This window comes from Polyodon spathula, chromosome 13 (assembly GCF_017654505.1).
Source record: "Polyodon spathula isolate WHYD16114869_AA chromosome 13, ASM1765450v1, whole genome shotgun sequence".
In the NCBI taxonomy this organism is placed as follows: domain Eukaryota; kingdom Metazoa; phylum Chordata; class Actinopteri; order Acipenseriformes; family Polyodontidae; genus Polyodon; species Polyodon spathula.
The window spans coordinates 37,351,990-37,375,645 of record NC_054546.1 but is presented as its reverse complement, the minus strand read 5'-3'; the positions used below and the strand labels follow the sequence as shown (position 1 = coordinate 37,375,645).

The 23,656-nt window shown below is 41.6% G+C and overlaps 2 protein-coding genes across 3 annotated transcripts; both read left to right on the top strand.

Moving 5' to 3' along the window:
• Positions 1–1,458: 1,458 nt before the first annotated feature.
• LOC121325346 (paraplegin-like) lies at positions 1,459–11,741 on the top strand. Its single transcript, XM_041267776.1, has 17 exons — positions 1,459–1,980; positions 3,261–3,363; positions 3,629–3,718; positions 4,105–4,346; positions 4,569–4,708; positions 5,105–5,207; positions 5,668–5,793; positions 6,126–6,288; positions 7,864–8,037; positions 8,259–8,383; positions 8,609–8,711; positions 8,798–8,908; positions 8,996–9,111; positions 9,540–9,696; positions 9,792–9,955; positions 10,269–10,346; positions 10,691–11,741. Exons 1-17 carry the CDS (start codon positions 1,738–1,740, stop codon positions 10,901–10,903), a joined length of 2,451 nt encoding a protein of 816 aa, XP_041123710.1. The 5' UTR covers positions 1,459–1,737; the 3' UTR covers positions 10,904–11,741.
• Positions 11,742–12,199: 458 nt separating this feature from the next.
• Positions 12,200–18,902, top strand: LOC121325347 (IST1 homolog). 2 transcript variants are annotated; one of them, XM_041267778.1, is made up of 10 exons: positions 12,200–12,299; positions 13,725–13,820; positions 14,200–14,380; positions 14,595–14,682; positions 14,867–14,950; positions 15,307–15,417; positions 15,737–15,922; positions 16,125–16,238; positions 16,752–16,800; positions 17,034–18,902. In XM_041267778.1, the coding sequence occupies exons 2-10, from the start codon at positions 13,730–13,732 to the stop codon at positions 17,189–17,191; spliced, it is 1,062 nt and encodes a 353-aa protein (XP_041123712.1). In that variant the 5' UTR covers positions 12,200–12,299; positions 13,725–13,729; the 3' UTR covers positions 17,192–18,902. The 2 variants fall into 2 exon arrangements, with proteins under 2 accessions (XP_041123712.1, XP_041123711.1); XM_041267777.1 differs by having other exon boundaries at positions 15,307–15,423.
• Positions 18,903–23,656: the final 4,754 nt, after the last annotated feature.

Genomic DNA, 23,656 nt, shown 5'->3' with positions numbered 1-23,656 from the left:
TCTGTGCTGATTTACACCAGAATACCTAAGCATTGTTTACCGGACAGAGACTTAGAGGGATAAGTCAATTTAACACATGCTGTGCAATCCTGTTTTAACTGTGGGGCATATGAATGACAAAGAGTTAATTCTTTCCTCTGAAAACAACCCTATTCAGTCCCACATAGAGGAGATGGGTGCTGTAGACAATGCTGTGCCTTCAGTGATAGGCCTGTGTCAAAGTTAAGAAACAAAGAAAGAGAAGGGGGAGGAGATGCCCTCATAACATTTTACCATTGTAAAAGATAAGCAAAGCACAGTGAGAGAAGGTACATCTTATTAAAAAAAAAAAAAAAAAAAACATGGTAAATACATTTTACAACCACAGTAAAACTACAAAATGACCTTGCAGATTAGTCCTATGACATTACACCATCCTCACTTGTGTTATAGAAGATGTTGTCACATGCTGAACAATGCTGTATATAAATAAGAGACACATGGTGGTTCCATTCAGAAGTATTATACTCACATTGTGTTAATTCGTTATTTATACCACAAAATACACATTGAAAATGGCCTCCTAGCATACTTTTGTGTTAATTAATGTTGTTATTTCACCAGCTGGTGATAACATGGTTTATGGCATAACATATTTCCACATGTTTCCATATCGCTGATAGGTTAATAACAACTTATCAAATCAAGTCCAATCACGTTGTTCAATGTTTTTATAATACACCAATTAGTCACAAATCTATTTCATTAACTACTGTTAATTATTTTAAGAAGACTAACGTTGTATCATAGCAGCCCTATTGCCCTATCTACTGCCTACAGTTTTGCTTTGTCGATAGCACACCCACGTGGTTAGAAATAACACTACATTTCATAATAATATTGCAAGATTTCATGATTGTAATAATTTTGGTCAAAAGTTCATGCTACCATGATGTCAAAGTTCACATTGCCAACTCATTTAAATATATTCAGTGAGTACTGATAAACACGTCATACCTCATTCTGTAGAATAACTTCTGATTAAATAATAATAATAATAATAATAATAATAATAATAATAATAATAATAATAATATGTTTTCATTAATTTGCAAGGATCTATACGAGTCATGCGTGCCAAGGACACATATATCTTTCAGTTGTATGAAAGGAAATGAAATGATACAAAAATCAACAGAAATGCGTGTAATAGAGTAATGTCACTTTGTAATTCAGAAACTTTAGCGAGTTTACATAATACGCCGTCTGTTTAAAAAAAAATGAAAAATTCTCCATCGTCTGTGCTGTAATTAGATTGTCCCACACACGTTTCTCATTAGTGCGCGCTCTGTCATTTTTTGTAGTTCTGGGGTTTCGATGCTATGCGGCGACTGGTGATGACATCACCAGAGTTGAAGGTTGACATGTATATTTTTATTTCTGCGTTCATCGTGCTTTTAAACCTCAAACAGGCGTTAAATATCATCACTGTTAAGTAACAGTCACAAAAAAATCTACATCCTGAAGTTGCTTTTTTATAAAATCAAAAATAAACGAGGATGAAAGTTAAAGGTCAAGTTCACAGCGATGGGAGGAGTTTAGTTACATATCAAACGGAAAACTGTTCTGAGTTATACAGTACAATGTGCTCTATTTAAATAACTGTACCATGATTTAAGAAAGACGTAATTAGTGCAGAAGCATGCTAACACGTTTACGTTATTATTAACATTATTAGTCAGCGTGGAAATAACTGCGATGCTTATGCAACTAACAAGCAGAACTTGCAGTGCTGTTAGGAGCAGCTCGATTTGGGCTTTGACAGCTCAGAAAAGAATTCTTCATTTGGGAAACGATTACACACAGCCTTTTAATAAATATACAAATAATATTAGTCCGAGTAAGTATAATGTCTGCAAGAACTGTGGGTTAAAAAGGAATTTTCAGCTCAGTTCGAGACATCAAGATCAACGTCGTTATGTCAGCACTGGTATTTTACAGGTAGGCTGAAACCATACAGAGATAAGTTCGCGTTTTATTTATTTATTTATGTATTTATTTATGTTTATATACAACCAGGTTTGTTGATCAGGCTGCACGTTTCAAGAGTAATATGAGGCAAAATTAAATTAAAACAAAGCGCTGTGGTTGTGTAACATATCTATGTATTTATTTTATGAACACAAGTACTACTGGTGGCAGCCCAGTACTGATTACCAGTAGAGTAATATACACAATTTCCTTGCATATCTCCACTCCAGAGTTTAACAGGTATTAAGGATCTGCATAAACAGCGCCTGCCAGTCTCTTTGGTTGTGTTTGTTAATTATTACTATTAATTTCTTAGCAGACGCCCTTATCTAGGGCGACTTACAATTGTTACAAAATACAGGATACAGGAAGTAGTTATTATTAAGAGCAGTGGTAGACTGTGGAAAGGTATGGAGTAGATCAATGCAGTTGGGTGCCATATAGTTGAACGTTGTGAGGTTTACAGATGTTGTCTGAACAGGTGTGTCTTTAGGAGGCGCCGGAAAATGGTTAGGGACTGAGCAGTCCTGATATCTGTGGGTAGGTCGTTGCAGCACTGAGACAAGGTGACACCTGGCTGGAGGAGCAGACCCTCGTCTACCCCCCCACTACCATGTCGATACCACCCCCACCCCCCCACTGGTACAATTACTACCACCTCTTCACCTACCCCCCAACTACCATGTTAATTACCACCACCTCCTCGCCCACCCCACCACTACCTCCTACTCGCCCCGCACATCGGGTGAGGACTATCCACAGACTGGAGGTGTAGGGGGAAATGATAGTCTTTAGATAGGAAGGAGCAGAAAGGTCAAGACAGCAATAGTGCTTTGTGGGGTGGTGACGTTTGATTTCATGTGCCATGTGATCATGCCTGGTTTTATTTGTTCCAGCACTACTATTAGTTATTATTAGGCAGAATACAAGTAGCACAGTATCGTAACCATGGGTCCCGACTATAGTGTTATAAAGGGGAACCACTGTATTCTTTTGTCAGTTGTGAAAAGAATGCAGTTAAGCGCAGAATATTAGTTTACTGTATCAATTATTCTGCTATATTTAGACAGTGCGCCTGTACTGTTATCTATAACAGTAGTACAGACAGTACTTAGGGTTCTTTTTATTTTTGTTGTACACTATTTATTTACTGCAGGCCATGTTAAGTAACCTGGCTGTGCAGGAGTTGGATGAAGTTAAGTTCTGGACTTAAAAGCAAAATCCCTCTTTCATTATTTACTATTTTGCAGCAAATTCTTCACAAACCTCTGACCCCCAGATTTCAAGGCGTCTGTAAGAGCTTAATAAAACAACAGCTTGGTCGAGATCCAGTTGGGTTATGGAGACTTTTAGGTAAGCATAAAACAAACCTAGCACCACTAGTTTAGTTTCATATAGTGCTGTAGGGTATTACGAAGCACCACAATGACACTGAATTTTACACACGGTGCTCCTATATCATAATTCTGTGAATACAGTTTTGTTGTGTTTGTTTATTTTTGTGTAAAATTCCAAGTATAATGTTGGACAGTTCTCATAGAATTCAGGCAGGTTGTTTACGGTAGGGGCCTAGGGTCTGTGAACATTTGTTATTTATTTGAATTATCTTTTATTTCAGGAGGGACTTCTTATTTTAGCACCTCTCGACCCAAGCAGGACAAAAACAGTAATGATGGCGCTAAAGGGAAAACTCCAGAGGAGGATGAAGGTAAAACCCTCCAACTCCCATCCCCTTTATAACATTTCATCAGGTGTACATGTGTGATTGACATTCATCCATCTAGAAAACTGAGCTACAGTAAGCCATGTGTGTGTCCTGGAAACAATGCAGACTTAAGATATATATTTAGGACATTTTAAACAAATAATCAAATATTCTTCAATGCAGAATTAGCTGGAAAACAGTAGTATCTCAGTCAAGTAAAAAAAAAAAAAAAAAAAAAAAAAACTCTTCATAGTAATATAACCCATTAAACTACCAATTAAAGAAAGGATAGAAATGTGTTTGTTTGAATATTTGAATACATGCCCCAGCCTTGCTTTGCCCCATCTGCAGTGTGGAGTCCTTCACTAAAGCAGCCTTTCTTTTCTTAGAGGAGAAGAAGCGGCGTGAGCGAGAGGATCAGATGTACAGGGAGCGTCTGCGGACACTGTTCATCATCGCGGTCATCATGAGCCTCCTCAACTCCATCAACACCAGCGGAGGCAACATCTCCTGGAACGACTTTGTCAACGAGATGCTGGCTAAGGGCGAGGTGTCCCGGGTGCAGGTGGTGCCAGAGAGTGACATCGTGGAGATCTATCTGCACCCCGGGGCCGTCATCTTCGGGAGGCCAGTGGGTATCCCAGTCTGTGGTTTAACATTTTAAAATGACCTTTAAAGATATGTTTGTTACTTTGGAACAGTGTCTTCATTAAAATGTCTTCCAGGTAAGCACATACATAAGTTAGATCTGGGTTATTTGATTTCATTTTGTTTAGGTGGAGTTACCCAGTAAGATTCCTTATGGCACTGTCTTTTTTGATGACCTATTGACTGCGCTGTCCTTTTTCCTCAGAGGCTGGCCCTGATGTATCGGATGCAGGTTGCCAACATTGATAAGTTTGAGGAGAAGCTGCGAGCAGCTGAGGACGAGTTAAACGTTGACACGAAGGACAGGATCCCTGTGTCCTACAAGCGCACTGGATTCTTCGGAAAGTACGTAGCAGACCTCAGTGCTGAGGGATCTGAGTTCCTGTTGTGTCGTTCCTGACACCCTTCAGAAATGTGCAAGTACTAATCTAACAACATGGCTAATTCATTTGAGATGCTGAAGAATTGGGTGCTTATAACTGTACTGGTTACTTCTAATATTTTTCTGTGTGCTGAACTTACTAAGATCTTTAGAACCAGTTTCTAAAGTACATTTCCTCAAACGATATAAATAGCTGGCAAAAAACAGACTTGCAATCTCTGTAATTAACTTAATTAAAAAAAGATATCTTGATTTTTTTAGTACATATAACCACCCCGGTGGGCACATTTAACACAGTACCCTGTGGTGAACCTCAGGAGCACATTTGTAGGCATACCTGACCTTGCTTTGTATTCCAGTGCTCTTTATGCCCTGGGGATGGCAGCTGTGGGAGTGGCAATTCTCTGGTACATCTTCCGACTAGCAGGGATGACGGGCAAGGATGGTGGATTTAGTGCATTCGTAAGTATGGTGGTTCTGCTGTCTGAACCAATTAGTGGAATTATTTCTAACCAAATTATAAAGTGTCTTGTTTATTAATATGCATTTCAAATTCCAGTTTTGTACTACGGATGTCGCAGATAACCTACTAGTGTGCATGTAGTGAGTAGCCTGCTCACAGAGTGATTTGGTGGCAAATTCCCCTTGAAAGTTAATATATATATTAGTAAAAAACAGATACATCTGCCCAAGCCCACACATACAGGATTCTGAAGTGTTACTAGTACGCAACTTGTGTTAGTGTGGGTGTTGCAGTGGTTTCAAACTTGACCTAAAGTGTAAGTGATTTTTACAGTATGCCATTCTACACTTACTGCACCAATGCTAACTTCATTATCTCTATATCACATTGAAGTGATAAATGCAGATCATGTGCTAATATTTTTTTTATTTCTGCTGCCTTGTACGTCTGTGCTAACAGAACCAGCTGAAGATGGCTCGCTTCACCATTGTGGATGGAAAGTCAGGGAAGGGTGTGAGTTTCAAAGACGTGGCTGGGATGCATGAGGCCAAGATGGAAGTGAAAGAGTTTGTGGATTACTTGAAGGTACAGACTAGCAAGCTCACTCTAAGACAGGGAAGCAAAGAAACTTCAGCAAAGAAAATGAATAACATTTAACAACTACAACAATGTGCTGCTGCTTTATTTATTTATTTCTTTATGTATTTATTTTTATATAAAGAAACTGGATTTCGACCAAACAACACATTTTACAAGTAATTGGTTGAATTAATTTTTATTCGTATAATTTTATTATGTGTTGTTCCAGTACACTGAAGTTCAGTCTTTTATGAAATATAAATGGTATACATGTTTTGTTAATTTCACTAGCAGCAGCAGATGCAGGCATTTATGGTTTCTTTGTGTGTCTTTGGCAGCACCCAGATCGGTACCTCCTGCTGGGGGCCAAGGTGCCGAAGGGGTCTCTCCTTCTGGGACCCCCAGGCTGTGGGAAGACACTACTGGCCAAGGCTGTCGCCACCGAAGCCCAAGTCCCCTTTCTCGCCATGGCAGGATCAGAGTTTGTGGAGGTTATTGGGGGTCAGTCATTCCTCACAACAGACAAACTTCTAATGAGGCACCAGGGTCTTGGGACTAAGGACATTTACTCTCAGTATACAGTGAAATAAGGTGTTCTGTCCTCATCAGTTAGACAGAACAATTATACAAATCTTCGTATAATAGAGCAAGAAAACCATTCAGAATTATTCTCAAACATCATAAAAATTGGTTAAAAAAACCTATTAAAATATTAATGATACATTTATATCTCAGTCCTTTACCTTAAATGAGACATTCTGCCTTACAGCTTTACTTCTGTTTTGCTTCTATAGTTAAATACGCTTCCTGTGTTGGAGTGTGTGCAGGGCGCTGTGTGCAAGGCGCTGTGTTGGAGGGTGTGCAGGCCACTGTGTTGGAGGGTGCGCAGGGCGCTGTGTTGGAGGGTGCGCAGGGCGCTGTGTTCGGAGGGTGCGCAGGGCGCTGTGTTCGGAGGGTGCGCAGGGCGCTGTGTGCGGAGGGTGCGCAGGGCGCTGTGTTCGGAGGGTGCGCAGGGCGCTGTGTTCGGAGGGTGCGCAGGGCGCTGTGTTGGAGGGTGTGCAGGGCGCTGTGTTGGAGGGTGCGCAGGGCGCTGTGTGCGGAGTGTGTGCGGAGTGTGTGCAGGGCGCTGTGTTAATGTGTGCTCATGCTGTTATGTCAGGTCTGGGTGTTGAAGGGTGTGCAGGGCGCTGTGTTGGAGGGTGCGCAGGGCGCTGTGTTGGAGGGTGCGCAGGGCGCTGTGTGCAAGGCACTGTGTGCAAGGCGCTGTGTTGGAGGGTGTGCACGGCGCTGTGTTGGAGGGTGCGCAGGGCGCTGTGTTGGAGGGTGCGCAGGGCGCTGTGTTGGAGGGTGCGCTGTGTTGGAGGGTGCGCAGGGCGCTGTGTTGGAGGGTGTGCAGGGCGCTGTGTTGGAGGGTGCGCAGGGCGCTGTGTTGGAGGGTGTGCAGGGCGCTGTGTTGGAGGGTGTGCAGGGCGCTGTGTTGGAGGGTGCGCAGGGCGCTGTGTGCAGAGGGTGTGCAGGGCGCTGTGTTCGGAGGGTGCGCAGGGCGCTGTGTTGGAGGGTGTGCAGGGCGCTGTGTTGGAGGGTGTGCAGGGCGCTGTGTTGGAGGGTGTGCAGGGCGCTGTGTTGGAGGGTGTGCAGGGCGCTGTGTGCGAGGCACTGTGTGCAAGGCGCTGTGTTGGAGGGTGTGCAGGGCGCTGTGTTGGAGGGTGTGCAGGGCGCTGTGTTGGAGGGTGTGCAGGGCGCTGTGTTGGAGGGTGTGCAGGGCGCTGTGTTGGAGGGTGCGCAGGGCGCTGTGTTGGAGGGTGTGCAGGGCGCTGTGTTCGGAGGGTGCGCAGGGCGCTGTGTTGGAGGGTGCGCAGGGCGCTGTGTTGGAGGGTGCGCAGGGCGCTGTTTTGGAGGGTTCGCAGGGCGCTGTTTTGGAGGGTGCGCAGGGCGCTGTGTTGGAGGGTGCGCAGGGCGCTGTGTTGGAGGGTGTGCAGGGCGCTGTGTTGGAGGGTGCTCAGGGCGCTGTGTGCAGAGTGTGTGCGGAGTGTGTGCAGGGCGCTGTGTTAATGTGTGCTCATGCTGTTATGTCAGGTCTGGGTGCAGCACGTGTGCGCAGCCTGTTTAAAGAAGCCCGCGCCCGCGCCCCCTGCATCGTGTACATTGATGAGATCGACGCTGTCGGGAAGAAGCGCTCCACCAACAGCTCAGGCTTCTCCAACACTGAGGAGGAGCAGACCTTAAACCAGCTGCTGGTTGAGATGGACGGTGCGTTACTCTTCCTCCCTTGCTCTATCTCTGTCTGTCTCTGAACGGCAGTAATGTGATTTCATGTTGGGGATTAAGGGGGATTAAGAGAAGCTATGACTGCAAAAGTATGTTATCTTGATTTATCTTGTATGTTAGTGGCTTAAACAGTAGATGTTCAGTTTCTTGGCATCAGGTACTAACGATCTAAAGCGTCAGCCTTTTGCCATGATGTCTTTCAGGAATGGGAACGACAGATCATGTGATCGTGCTGGCATCCACAAACAGAGCAGATATTTTAGACAATGCACTGATGAGACCCGGCCGGCTCGATCGGCACATTTTCATTGATTATCCTACTCTGCAGGTACGACTGCTTAGAACTCATTTTGTTCTTAATACATTTTATAATTCAGCGTAGTGCTAATAGTATTGATATTAATGACCGCTTCCTCCTGAACTCTCAGTATCACAATATTATTAGAAGTCAGTTCAAGTCCATGCTTTTCTTATATAGTCTTACAGTACCCTCTGGTGGACAGTTCAAGAATTGCACTTTTCTTATTTAATTGCTTTTTTGTTTCTGTTTCAGGAGAGAAGAGAGATCTTTGAGCAGCACCTGAAGAACTTGAAGCTCACCCAGTCAGCCAGCTTTTACTCCCAACGTTTAGCTGAGCTCACACCAGGATTCAGTGGTAAGAACCTCTATTGTTTTCACTCAGCTTGAATTCTAGTATATTACAGTAGCTGAATACCAATATTTTTGTTGTTTCTACTCAAGGAGCGGACATCGCCAACATCTGCAACGAAGGAGCTTTGCATGCGGCCCGAGAGGGATACAAATCAATCGACACTTTCAACTTTGAGTATGCTGTGGAGAGAGTTATTGCAGGTACCTTCTACTACTTCTAGAAAAGAACAGCAGATGTAGTGATATACCTGATCTAACGGTTTCTGTCTTTTCTGTGTTGTTGTGCAGGCAGTGTTAAGAAGAGTAAGATCCTCTCTAAGGAGGAACAGAGGATTGTGGCATTTCACGAATCTGGCCATGCGCTGGTGGGCTGGCTGCTGGAGCACACAGAGGCTGTCATGAAGGTAAACCTGCCTTCATGCCATCACCTCACTATGCCTAGACTATACTCAGCTTGTTAGCCATTACAATGAGTATCCCCTCCACCCATGTGAATATATACTATATGTAAATCATACGTTTCAGCTCCTCATTTGTGAAGAAACTTTGCAGTGGCATTCCTTAGGACAATCTGTTAAGGGTATATGGGTGCATTTGTATAAAGTGCTTTATAACAACTCCTGGTGATTTTCTGTCTTAACTGCCTAGTTAGGGGTATGTATGTATGTGCTCACAGCAATCTTGGATTGGAGAGTCACACCAGTGTATGAAGAGGATAGTTTACACCAATTTGAGTCTTTTCTCCTAAACAAATATTTTGAAAGCAATGTTGGTATGTTCTAATGGGAATCTGGCTTACCCTGACCTGTATTGGTTCTCGCTACCCTGCCAGGTCTCCATTGCCCCCCGGACCAACGCTGCGCTGGGGTTCGCCCAGATTCTGCCGCGGGACCAGTTTCTCTTCACCACCGAGCAGCTGTTTGAGAGAATGTGCATGGCTCTGGGAGGCCGGGTCTCGGAGGCCATCACCTTCAATAAGGTCACTACAGGTAATCCAGCAAGGTGCAGTGACGCCTTAACATTCTGTACCAGTTCCCTTGTAAACCTGTGTGTTGAGTCAACATACCTGTGTGTGTTGTGTAAGGGGCGCAGGATGACTTGCGGAAGGTGACCCGCGTGGCCTACTCCATGGTGAAGCAGTACGGCATGGTGCCCAGCGTGGGTCAAGTCTCCTTCCCTGACACCGAGGAGGAGGGGGCCGTGGGGCGCAGACCCTTCAGCCAGGGCCTACAGGAGCAGATGGACCATGTGAGTGCAGGCAGATGGGCTTCCTCCTCATTTCTAAACCAGCTTTGCGCTTTCTGACACATAATGGAGTTGACTCTGTAGAAAAAGGGATGAGGCTCAGATAGACTCGATAGAGAGTACAGCGTGGAAGGGATGAAGTCAGTTTAATAGTCAGGTGTAGCGCTAGGTTTAGCCAACCCTAAGGCTTTGTACTATTTGAGATATGTGGCTTGGGTAGCAGAGTTCTAACTTTCAGATATTTTTATTTAGCTGTTTACCCTTTAGATCACAAAAGCTTTGACTGTTTCAGCAGTGTCTTATGTTGATCCCACAGGAGGCCAGGATGCTGGTGGCTCGAGCGTACAGACACACAGAGAAACTGCTGTTAGACAACAGAGATAAACTGATTATGGTGTGTACTCTACTTCAGTGTTTTGCTTGTTTATGGTTGACATTTCTGTTTGTGGATATCTGGATGTTAATACTACGGGTATGGATAAAAAATGGGTGATACTACAACTGCAGTTTGTAGAAAATAGCAGTAGTAAAATAGTAGTAGCAACACATTACTGTTATTCAGTGGGCTTAGCCCGTGAACATAATATTTACAATAATGTGTCTGACACACTAATTTAAAGAAACAATATTATAAGTGTATTGAATGACAGTCATTGGATCAGAAGACAGTTTCAAGTGGCATGGCTGTGGTTGATGAAGTTTGTCGTGAAGGGGAGGTCATGTGTTGTCTGCTTGCAGCTGGCCAATGCTCTGCTGGAGCGGGAGGTAGTGAACTATGATGACATCGAGGCGCTGCTTGGGGCTCCCCCGTATGGCCCCAAGAAGATGATTGCTCCCCAGACCTGGATCGAGGCTGAGAAGGACAAGCAAGACACAGGGGAGGAGGAGCCAAGGAGGAAGCCACAAAGACGCAAGGAGGAAGATGATGAAGCTAACTACAGGCCTGTTTAAAGCCTCGCTGTATCCATGGCAATGGTGTGACTCTCCAGCAGGCAGGCACTGGGCATTTATCTGATACCTCCAGTGTGTCCACCTGCACCAGGAAGCATTAAAGGATTCTGAGCCATTGTGAAGCCTCTGTAATTGACACCTAGTGTTCTTATGGTGTTTCACTGTAGAAAGGCTTTTCAGATGATTTTATTATGCTGTTTGATTCTAAACAGACAACGGATTGACGGTTTAAGGATTACATAACATACAGCAATGTTTACAGGAAACATTGCCTTTACTGTATCACCTGTCAGTACCCAGAATTATAATTTTGCAACATAATATAAAACAAAACAAAAATTCTAAACAAAACAATATTTCAGTTCACACATCATTGGGAATACATTTCTCAGCTTGCGAGGGTTCGTCAGGAGAAGGTGAATGTCTTCTAAGGGTTGTGTCTTTCTCCGTCTCTGCTGCAACGTTGCTTAGTTTTGTGTTCCCACTGTACTTTTTTTTTTTTGGAGAGCAATATTATTGAAGGAGTGAGCAAATGTTAAAAAAAAAATGATTCATGAATAAAGTGATCAAAACCATATGTGTTGAAAAACATATTGCTGTGTTGCAGACCGCATGCGATCCAACATAGGGATGCGAGTAATACTCCTATTGCATAGTAGTTTGATCTATGCCTGTTTTTACTTTGAGTTTAATAAGACATACATGACATTCTGATGTACCTTGCTCTTTATTGTAGGAGAAAGTAAATACCTTGGACACTCTACCTGCCTCTGTCTCATTGCTGTTTGCAAAGCAGAGACCACGTGATGCCATAATAAAGTGAAAATTAGGGAAAGCAGTGCTGTGTCAGACTTTGTATTATTATTATTATTATTTATTATTATTATTATTATTATTATTATTATTATTATTATTGTGCAAAAAAATTGAAAACAACAGAACTATAACAACAAGCAACTAACTTCTTAAATTACTCTTCAGTCGTTGCCCTTCTAAGAATGCTTAGTACTGGGACCTGGGAATTACATTTTCCAGTATTATTATTATTATTATTATGTTATTTTATTTTATTACAAATTAAATACAGTACATAAATTGTTTCCCAAACAGTTACAGTTATGTTTCAAAAAAAACAAACCGAGGTTCCTTTCTGTTACGGAGTTAGGAAAAAATGCCATTTTGGTGTGTTTTATTAATTAATTAATTAATTTTTTATTAATATAGTAAACCATATAAAAACACAGGCATCTACATGATACATCCCGTTTTTTTCCAGGCAGGGTTTGCGAGGGCGGCTTGCTTCATGACGCGCTTCCTGGTGATGTTACCTGACGCAGTGTGCGGAAGAGAAGGAAATTAAAACAATCAGATATCATTGAAGAGGAGCGTCTAACGGGTAAGACTATGGTTTTGTGGTGCACTGTTTATGTAAACAGAGGCGGTAAAGAGTTTTCTTAACGTGGGAGACAAATGGTGGCATTTTGCTTTAGCGTGTCGTGGGGCAGTTTTACAGTTGAGGGCATTGTTTTTGTTTCTTTTCGGAATAGAAACGGTCCAGTAGTACACCGTGCTACTTCCTTATGCGAATCGGCACTATTTTACTGCTCAGCTCTCTAATCTGTTTTGAAATGGTGCCTCAATTAGTTTTTTAGTTGTTAACAAACTACCGTAGACGGGTTTTATTTTATTTTTATGTATTTACATGTCATACATAGAACAATGCTTCGCTGTATATGTAATACTATGTCTCATATTGGTTTAATAAGAAACTGTACACACACAATCAAAACAAATGAACTGTACAATGTTTTTTTCCCCATTTTCCATACTGTCTATTGTAACAGTCGTGTTGTATATTATCCAGTTGCTGTCTCTGTCTTTCTTTGTTCCCGTTACACTCCCCTACTGACTTGTCGTACTGCTGTTGTGACCGCAAGTCCCGTCAGATATGTTGCTGTTAATATTTCATATTTCATCACCAATGAGAAAGGGTGTGATCATTTGTAAAAGTGTATAATTATTAGTGATATACGCTATAGCACAGTGATGGCAGACAGAAATGGAGAAAATTCATAAGGCATGGCCTCCGTCATACAAAGGGCCTTGTTAGATGTGTTTTATATGCAAAATTTAGGGTTGTTCTATAAATAGCGCTAAACTGTTTAATCTGATTTGTCAATGCCAGTGTGATGTCATTCGTAAGCACATGATTAGTGACTCACTTGCCAAACTTTTTTTTTTTTTTTTTTTTTTTAAACTTAAGTTCTACCTGACACTGGAGACTGTAAGAGAATGAATGAATGAAAGAAATCGTTTCGAAACTATTATTTCCTGCTTTTTATCTCTATTGTTCATTAAGGCGTTTTTACTTCTTACATGTACCTGATTCGATATATGCAGTCTGGGATGGTTTATTAAACTACAAGTTTACTTTATTAATTACAACCGTAGCCTGCCATACATAGCTGCATACAACATTATAGCTTTTTGTATCCTGAAGAGTAACACCTACATCCATATACACATATACAAAATGGTCCTCCATATATCCCCTACACTGAGGATGATGAAAACTGATCTGCAGAATATACTTTGTGAAAGTGAAATCAAATCTCTTATAACGAATTGTTTTATAAAGGAGGGGCATTTTATAGGAAAAGCAATGTATCTCTTCACTTGCATTCGCCTTGAATTCTTCTACGTGTGGTAATTGTAGGCAGCAGAGAAACTTAATGTTTTAACAAGGAGAAAAACAATGGGGTGCAAACAGAACAGTAACCAGGCCCTATAAAAGAGGTTTGCTGTCTGACTTTCTCTGCAGTGTACATGATGCTTGGCGGTGGATTCAAAGCAGAGCGACTTCGTGTCAACCTTCGGCTGGTCATGAACCGGCTCAAGCTCCTGGAGAAGAAGAAGAGTGAGTGTATTTTTGTAGTCTGTGGATAATATGAAAGCAGTATGTACTAGTGGTTGCTAATAGATTTCAAGGTAGTGTTGTATAGTGGGTAGCGGTACAGGACTGTGCAGGATGTGGGGACTAGTGGTTAGAGCTAAGGGACTGGGAAGCAGTGTGTTGTAAAAGGAGAAGCTGAAGGACTGTGAAGAGCTACAAGACTGGTACGCAGCTAAGGGACTGGGAGGGATGCACTGTAGTACTATAATGTTTAGGGCTGAAAAATGTAAGCTTATGTGATAAACGGTAATATTTTCATCTCCGTATTTGAATGAATGAGCTATGTTCATATCCATGTAGGTTCAACGTGTGATTGATTGTCTGTGTGTCCGTCCCTCTTCAGCGGAGCTAGCACAGAAAGCGCGCAAGGAAATTGCAGATTACCTGTCCACGGGGAAGGATGAGCGAGCACGTATCCGTGTGGAGCACATCATCAGAGAAGACTATCTGGTGGAGGCCATGGAGATACTGGAGCTTTACTGTGACCTGCTGCTCGCACGCTTTGGACTCGTACAGTCCATGAAGTGAGTGACCGCTCATGAAAGATGATGGACTAATGAAGAATAATAATGTTGGGTCATAAAATAATATATGCACTACATCCAACAAATTAACTGATGTAGAATACTATTAGAGAACTGGCAATCGGGCGGAGCTGGACACCAGCTATGCATTTGTTTACTGGATCTTCAGTAATGACCACATGGAAAGTGTTCTCTCTCCTACTGTTGCTTCTAGGGAGCTGGAGCCAGGCTTACAGGAAGCCGTCTCTACTCTGATTTGGGCAGCCCCCCGTATGCAGAGTGAAGTCGTTGAGCTCAAGATTGTGAGTATGTGGTGGGTAGAGGGTGAATGTCCTTGTTATCTTTTTATGTTATTCATCCCAGCATTTCCAGGTTCACTTTTCATAAAACAGACTTTTTAGTGTCTGTGGGCAGCATAAACTTTCAAATTCTTTTTTTGTAAAGTGAAATCCACAAGCAACATATTTCTTTCTTTTATCTCTGCAGGTTGCAGATCAGCTGTGTGCCAAATACAGCAAGGAGTATGGCAAGCTTTGCAGGTCAAACCAGATAGGAACTGTCAATGACAGGGTAAATTATATCACAATCATCGGGGTCTACTGTAAACCCTTTTTTATTAGCATGTCATTTAATTAAAATAAATGAATAATGGCTGTTACTTGTGCTGTACTGTACACTATTCAAAACAACACAGGTGTTCTATTTGCCCATCATCACTAACATTGATGGTAACGTGCTGAGTTTCATGAAAATTGATAAAGATAAGTGGATATAAAGGGATTTTCAATATTTAATATATAAACAACAGATGTTCTAAATGCTAACACTATAGTGATCATTAAAATAAGCCCCGTCATGTACAAAGTTTATTAAAAAAAGTGTTTCTCTATATATTAACCCTGTCATTGTTCATTTCCCCCCTGCAGCTGATGCACAAACTGAATGTAGAGGCACCCCCAAAGATCCTGGTGGAGCGTTACCTCATTGAGATTGCGAAGAATTACAACGTGCCTTATGAGCCTGACTCTATGGTCATGGTGAGCGTGAGTGAACCATCTAAATTGACAAGTGCTGCACTGAGAGCTGTGCACACACAGATCACCTGCGCATGGCACCACCTCCAAGGCTGTCTGTGTATTATGATGCAAACTCTGTGCCAAGTACAGCAGTTACTGGACTGTAAATTGTCATGATATTTGGCTATGATTACTTTATGGCTTCCTTTTTTCTTTCTATCAATTATTGAATAATTTCTATAATTTAAATGAGCTTGTGTCCCTGGCTCTGAGAGTACAATTATTGTGTGTTGCTGATTGTCTTTTTGTTGGTAAAAGGATTCTCTCTCCTCTCTCTCAGGGCGAGGTCCCTGCAGGTGTGGAAGCTAATCTCATTGATGTCTTTGATGAGAAGAAGGGGGGGCCTGGAGGAAGAGGGGGGGGTGGTGGGGGAGGTGGCTTCATTGTGCCAGTGGATGCAGTGCCAATGCCCATGCCTATGCCTTCACCACATATTCCATTCAACTACCCTCAACCCAAAGGACCTGTAAGACTTTTTTTGCAGTTTTTTTTTTTTGTTTGTTTAAAAACATGTACTGTAATGCATTAATATAAATGTGTTAATATTACTGAGTGAAATTGCTTTACATTTAACTCTTGAACTTTGCTTGTGAAATCTGAACTTTTATGTTTTTTGTAAATCTGATCATTTTAAAGAGCATTAACATTTTATTTTTTTCTCCCACCAGGAAAACTTCAGTGGTCCTGAAGTTGGCACCCATGAGAGTTTTAACAACTTCCAGCCTCCAAAGCCAGGAATGCAGCCCCCACAGCTACCCAGCTGTGCCCCAACTTATGAGTTTGTAAGTGTCGCAGCTCCACTTTTCTGGACTGACACCAGCAGTCAGCTAGAGCTTCAGGAAAGATCAGCATTACTCTTCATTTGCAGATCACATGGGACAGATGTTCAGCTTTGTCACTAAAGAGTACTGCAGCTTTTAGTCTGAGCTTAGTAATTGCATGCACAGAGCATGTTGGTTTCTTGCAACCTATTCCAGTTGTGCTCCTGTTAATTTCCTGGCCACCTGTCACACACATTTATCCCCCCGCTAGACACACTAACCAACCACAGCTACCAGTAGCTTTCAATTCCTTGCACTGGACTAATGAAAATATTTATTATTATTATAAGCTTTCTAGAGCTGTTCAGTTGGCTAACTAACCCCTGCCTGCATCGCACTGTGGAGTGTGCTTTGGGTTTCATTGTCCTGCTTTAAGTGACCATCCATAACCAGGGGTATGGGTCCTAAGATGAATTGGAGGGTAGTGCCTAGGTGCACAGAAGCAGAGACTGACTTGTGTCTCTCTTTTGTCAGATTGATGATCTCAATAAAAACACCTCTGTTCCTTCTCCAAAGGCTACTGGTAAGTGACACATTTTGCTCACTAATTGATCAGAAACACAAAAGGGAGGTCTGTGCACTCGCTGTGCTTCATAGTTTCTTTATGAGCAGAGGTTTGTTCTTCAAAGCAGGTGTTTACTACCTGCTTGACAAAAATGTTAACTTGTAATTGTGGGCTACTGTAGAAAGATGGTTTGAGCATGTGCGCGTGAGCTCTGTCCCAATTTGAAGCTGTGTCTCTCCCTGTCTCGCCAGGTCCCCCTCTGACCTATAACAATGCAGTTCTCCCAGAACTCCCCTCGGTTCCTGACACACTTCCTGCTTCCTCTTTTGGTGGAAACTCTGCTCCATCTGAGGATATCGACTTTGATGACCTCTCACGCCGCTTTGAGGATCTCAAGAAGAAAACATAGACAGCACTGCGCCACCTGCCTGCTCGACTGTCTCGCTGCTTCTGCTCCTGATTGTGGGGTAGGTGGGGAGAGACACGGAATCACAAGTTAAGAAGGATTGCTCTTCACCAGTCCATCAGGAAATGTGTATTACCAGTACTTTCTATTCTTTAAAAATAGCAATACCTGTTTATTATCTTTTAAACTACTGAAATAGAAATGAGACTGATTTGGCATGAAAAAACGAGAAGCTATTTTATTATATTTTTTTTTTATCAGACAGGACTTGGACTTTTTTGAAATGTTAAATTGTAGGTGTTAATAACCCTGTACATTTCACCCTATTTCTAATGTAACAGAGCAAGTGGCTGTCTTTTGAGAAAGGGTTAGTGGTAGAAGTACATGACACACATTGAAACTTTAGACTTTTTGATAAAAAAAAATGTAGCTTTTGTTTCTGTCACTCAATCAAGACAGTCATAACACTATTAGAGTCCAAAGCTTTTTTGTAGAGAGAGAGAGAGTGAAATAAGAGAAAACCAGACACTCCAGAAAATGTATCTCAATATCCCCCACTGTCTCATATGGACTTTTTTAGCTCACAAATCATATTTCTCTTAGGGGTTTCCCTGTCTGAAACTGCACACGGATGCCTTTCAAATCTCATTAGCCTGTACAGAACTATGTGTGCCAGGTATAGTCAAGGAGGTTAGAGGTTAAGGTTAACTGTTTTATGCAGGCTGCATTAATTGGAACAATAAGGACGTTTGTGTCTTTTTAATTAAAACAGAGGACTGTCCTGTTGTGGTAATGGATTTTATATTCCACAGCCTGTGGTACTGGCAATAGTAACTGGCAATAGCCCCCTGCTATGAACTGTTTCTTTAGATTGGGGGTTAGGTACAATGTAGGCACCATTTGGTTTTTGAATTCAAACTAATATTGCTGAATGAATAAGATAAACAAAAAAAAAAAAACTTTCTAAATTTCAATAAGGGGAAAAACCTAACGAGGAAAATGTTTTTCACCTTTGTCTGTTCAAAACTGTAAAACACTAATATGACTTAATGGTCTGCTGCTCTGTCTGTTAAACTGCACAGTTTCCCTAAGGAATAATAACTTGTGAAAAATATAAATATTATATAGGAAACTTAGAGCGAATGTGTATGATGTGTAGCTTATAATTGAATCGTGGGTGCACATTCACATGCATTCAAATAGAATACCATCATAGGAACATCTAAAAAGAAAGAGTATCTAATGAGTTGTTTAATACGAGAAATTGGCAAGCAGTGGGCTATTCACCAATTTTTTACTTTAATATTCTTAGAATCTGTTGACAACTTGTTAGCTGGTGCCAACAACAGTATAATTGATTAGTCATTAAAAAACATTAAGCAAGCGAAAGCTTTGTGAATAGGATCTCCAATCCTAATAGGATAGATCTGATTGCATTGAGTTGGCCTTTTTGTTATTATTATGTATGCAAGTGGCCTTTTCCATTTTAATGATCAGTTAAAAGGGTTTCTAAGCAATCATGAGGGCTTGTGTTTGTAACCCCTGTGTTTATTAAGTAGGACTTTTATTTGTGTGTTTATCAATCAGATTGAAGGGTGTGTTTATTGATTCTGAAGTATCTGACTTTTTTCTAGGGGTGTTTTGGAAAAGTCTGGGAAGTAATGTCCTAAGATTATGCAATAAACAGGTTGGCAGTGGAGCAGTATTTACGGTATTTTGATCTGGCTATCGTATTAATAAATGCTGTTACTTGGTGTATGAGGGTATCATTACCAAAAACTTTTCTTTCAAGCTGCAGTTATTTGAAGTGGGCCAGTTTGTGTATGTATTCATAACTTGCCTAGTTCTTGTTGGATTGTTACTGTACATCCAATATACCCTTTCTTCTTGTTTCACAGCCTTGGTTCACTTCCATATCTTTGTTTGGAGCGATTTCTGATGTAACTCATGTATTTTTCATTTTCGCTATTGGAAAGCATTTTCCAGGGTTTTTTATATTTTTAAGAATTACACCATTTGGTGGACACAACAGTTTATTTACTCTTAACTGAAATTTCTGTTAAAATGTTTTGTCTGTCAAATAAATGTTATATTTAAAAAAAAAAAAAAAAAAAAAAGCAGTATTTCCAACATTTCTGATTTCAGGTTTTGCAGAGATATTGTAGTGCACTGCTTGTGAATTATTTGTTTCAGACAGAATTGAGTCTATTCAGATAATCTAACCGGCACTATTTAGATCATTACAAAAACTGTAGGATCTGCTGGGTAGAAAATCTCTACAGTGACTTTAGTGTACTGCTTGTAAAAATATGTATAACTGCAGGGAAGGGCTTAATCTAATCATTTAAACATATTTTTAGACTGAAATAGATTCTTAAAGATGTTTTATTTAATGATGCTACTGAACATTCATTAGTTTAAAACAAGATAGTTACAAATCCACAGACCTTCTTTACAGTGCCACTAACAGACCTTCACAGGCAATACCTGCTTCTAACCACCAGAGGGTAGGCCAAACTCAAAAAAACAGATTGAAACAATTTTTAAATGCTTGAGAATTATATTACAAAACCAAAAACCCAAGCACATTTAAGAGTAAGCATTACCTAAAAACTAAATATTTTGCCAAATTGCAGATTTTTTTTATGTTTTTTAAATAAAAAGAATAATAAACTAAAATTGGCTGCATCACAGAATGCCACTTGATTTTGATTTTTATTGTGTTTCTTTTGGTATAAACGAGTTCTAAATCATCACTAATGCTGGGTTTCTTTGGCTATAACCAAGTATTTGCCAGATATATAGGGATTCCTACAACATAAACAAAAGCTAATGTCATTGTCCTCAAGAGAGCGCTCTAGCTGTACAGTACCATCTCGTGGCTGAATTGCTTTCTATTCCATTTTTTTATGGGCAGCTCTTTGTTTCTCGAAGGGTCCTGATGTTCACCTCAAGTCTGTACCAGAATGAATGACAGTAGCCATTTTCTTTTTATCTATACGCCACAAGCCATAAACAGAAAAACACAGCATGTTGGGGTTTAAAGCCATACACACCTTTATGTCAGTATGTATGGAAGGCTACCCAGGTCAAAAACGTGTTTAGTACACATTCAGCTATTTAGTACACGTATTGATTTGGGCCAGTCAGAATGCTATTTACTATTTACTTTATATAATGTCACAGGAACGTTTGACTGGACTAGGACAGATATTGATTCGCCGAAAACAGGATTATTCAGCTAGAATTGCAGACTTTGTCGCTGTGAAAACAAGAAAGGTTAATTTCTAACTCTCTGTGGGAGAAGACCCCATAGATGTACCCTACTTGGCTCAGTCCAGATGGTTGTCATGCTGATGCGCTGGGGAGACCGCACTATGGTTGATCCCCGGAGTCTACATCATCAGATGGAAAGAAACGCAAATGGATGGAGACGCAGATGGATGACATTAGTTTACTGAAAAGCTACATCTTAGCTGGTGCTTATCTTGGCGAGAGCCAAGATCCCCCAGTCTTCCTGTCCCCAATGTTGCAGGCAGTACCTCGTTTTAAGAACCAATCAGCAGACAAAGGATGGTGATGGCCGAGCGGGAGACTGTGGCGTAGGAGCTCAGACTCCAGCCAAAGAGCAGGTTACACTGGGGGGAGAAGATCAGTGGTTCTTCACTCAGGCCACTGTGTAGAAATTGCATTCAGAATAGTGATGGTATGCATTAGAGCTGCAGCAGTTTTAGAGAACCCGTTGTGCAGCATCGGGAGACATTTCCATTCCTCATTTAACACTGAAGTATCAGGATTGGAGCAGGAATGAGTTTAGACATAGGGGGTCCTTTCTAAAGTCTGGTGAATTAGGCTGAGTAAATCTCACTTAGTAATGTTTGGGAAAAAAATAGATAGTTTGTAACAGAGCAAAACAGAACATTAATTTAAATTGAAATACAATAGAAGAGCAGATTTTTAAAGTTCTTTAAGATGGGAATGTTGCCATCATATTCATTTACTCATATACTCGGTATGGGATGTGATAAAGAAATTAGCAAAACTGTGCAAGTGAGCCTACATGGGATTTGATACACATTTGGAAAATAATAATACGGCAACAGACAATTTCTGCGAACATACCCAAGATCCAGTAAAGGTAAAACAACTTCCATGAAACATTTAATCTGTATTTAAATGGGTGTGCTGGATAGAACCCCATTACAGTGATGGAGTAGGAGAGGATCAGGATAATGATGATGAGGAGGAAGATGCGCAGCTCCCCCCAGGCCCGGCGGATAGCCGAGGAGATGAGATGTAGCTTGGGGTTGAGACGCAGGAGGTGCCACAGCTTCACTGTGGCTAGACACACCAGGAAGGCGATGAGGTAGTTGTAAATAGAGTCCACCAAGACCACCTGGTCGAAGCAGACGAACCTGGAGAGAAACAGAGAGGGCTCATCTACAGAAAGCCAGCCATGCGAGTACGTGCCATCTCCAGTTTGCTTGTCTTGTAAGTAAGTGGCTTTAACAACAGGCAGATGTTTGTGCCTCAGTGCAGTATTTATGTTATAAAGTCCATCAGAGATATCAATTGAGTTTTTCTTGGTTTCAGAAAAAGTGGCACAAATGAAGTACTGGCACAACTGGTTTCACTTCAAAGATTGTATTTAGTTTCTTAATTGAGTAATGTTGGTTAGTTTAATTTATTACATCGGTCCTCACAAAATCCCAAACAAGATTCACAAGCAGCGACTCTCTTGCAATTTTCTCTTGCTGTCTTGTTTTTTGTACCTGGTCTTGTCTTCTTGGTAATGGCTGATGACCCTGTCTCCCAATACCAGTCTTGAGATGTACAGCCCCATCCCTATCCAGCTCATCAGAATGATTGATATGTCCACCAAGTTCAGCAGGCAGCCACTGTTCCTTCATGAGGAGACCCTGGGAATATAACTAGAATACATAAGCTATATTTCCCTGCTATGTATGTCTTGCAATGGAAAGACTGCATATCTGACAGAGTCTGATAGAATGCTTAAAGAGGGCTGTTGGCAGGTTTATCTGTATCCAATAATACACATATTGCTAATGTTTTCCAAGATGCAGTCTCAAAAGTGATGATCAAAGGGCCAAATAGAAATGAAAACAGCATCTGCCACTGTAAAGAAATCACAAATAGATAAGTAAAATAAATGTAGTAAATGTAGAAAAATGTGTTTGTACTGGAATGTGCCAGGACCAGGACCATGCAGTCGATAATGAGAATCAGGTAGAATGGTGTATGATTAGTGTGAGGAGTTTGGTCACTCACCTGCATAACCTTGTAATAGATGACAAAGATCAGGTAGAGAATTTGTGCTGCCATGACTAAGAGAGCTGCTTCCCATGCTTAGGCACAGAGACATGCTGTGAAGCAGCAAAGAGGAATAGACCTCTCCTGCACAATGTAAAAAACAACTCCTGTTAGTGTTGAGATTATCTGCAGACCTAGGTTAGCGGAAGAATGAATGAAATCAGACACATGGAAAGTAGTTTGGGCTGATCGCTGGAAAATAAAATTCTGCACTACTACTTGGTCCCAATAAGCTGTACAACATCCACACACCACCATGAGTTGGTTGTTAGCAACAAGACACAAAAAAATACACACAGAAAGAAATGGACATCACCCCTCTGCCCCCCCCTCTTCTCTCTCCACTGACCCCTTCATTCCCCCTACTCCCACCTTTCCCTCTCCCCCTCACTATCTTATCCCCTTCCTCTCACCATACCTCTCTTAGTCCCTCTTACCCATTCCGCTGGTCTCTAATGCCAATGTCACCACACAGAAAAGGTTCACATTAGCTTGAAGACATTGAACTCCACAAAGAGTGCCCTGCTCTGCTGATCCAACCAGCCCTCTTTAGAGAGGCGAGACAGTACCCTGCAGAGAAACCAGAGATGACGCTTGACACACTCACCGCAGTACTGATTTCTTATACACTTCTCACAGTGGTCAGGTATGCCTGCTCTCGCTCCGTTCCCAGCTCCACAGGGTAGCCACCCCCCCGGTACACCGCTAGCCTGACCCATACTGAGTTCTTCTGTAGGCTGGCCCAGCCCTGACTGCCTGCCTGTAGTGCTGTTAGTCCAGCCTTGCCCATAGTTTGCAGTGTCCTCATCCGGAGAGGTGTAGGAAGGGTGGCACAGCTGCCAGGTCTTGCTTATCACTGGGCACGACCTGTCACACACTCGCACCTGCAGCAATCGTGGGCTGACCAGCAGCCAGGAGTGCCCATCTGAGCTTAACCCTGTCTGGGATAGATGCTTTAGCTGAGGGAGAGAGAGGGAGTAATCTGAATAGGCCTGACTCTAAAACATTTATTAAACAACCTATATCACACATATAGCTCAAGCACAATATTACAGCACACTTTATGGCACTTAAATGAATACAAATAAACCATATAAGCCCTTGTTAACCCGACTTTAAGCTGAATACTTCTAAACA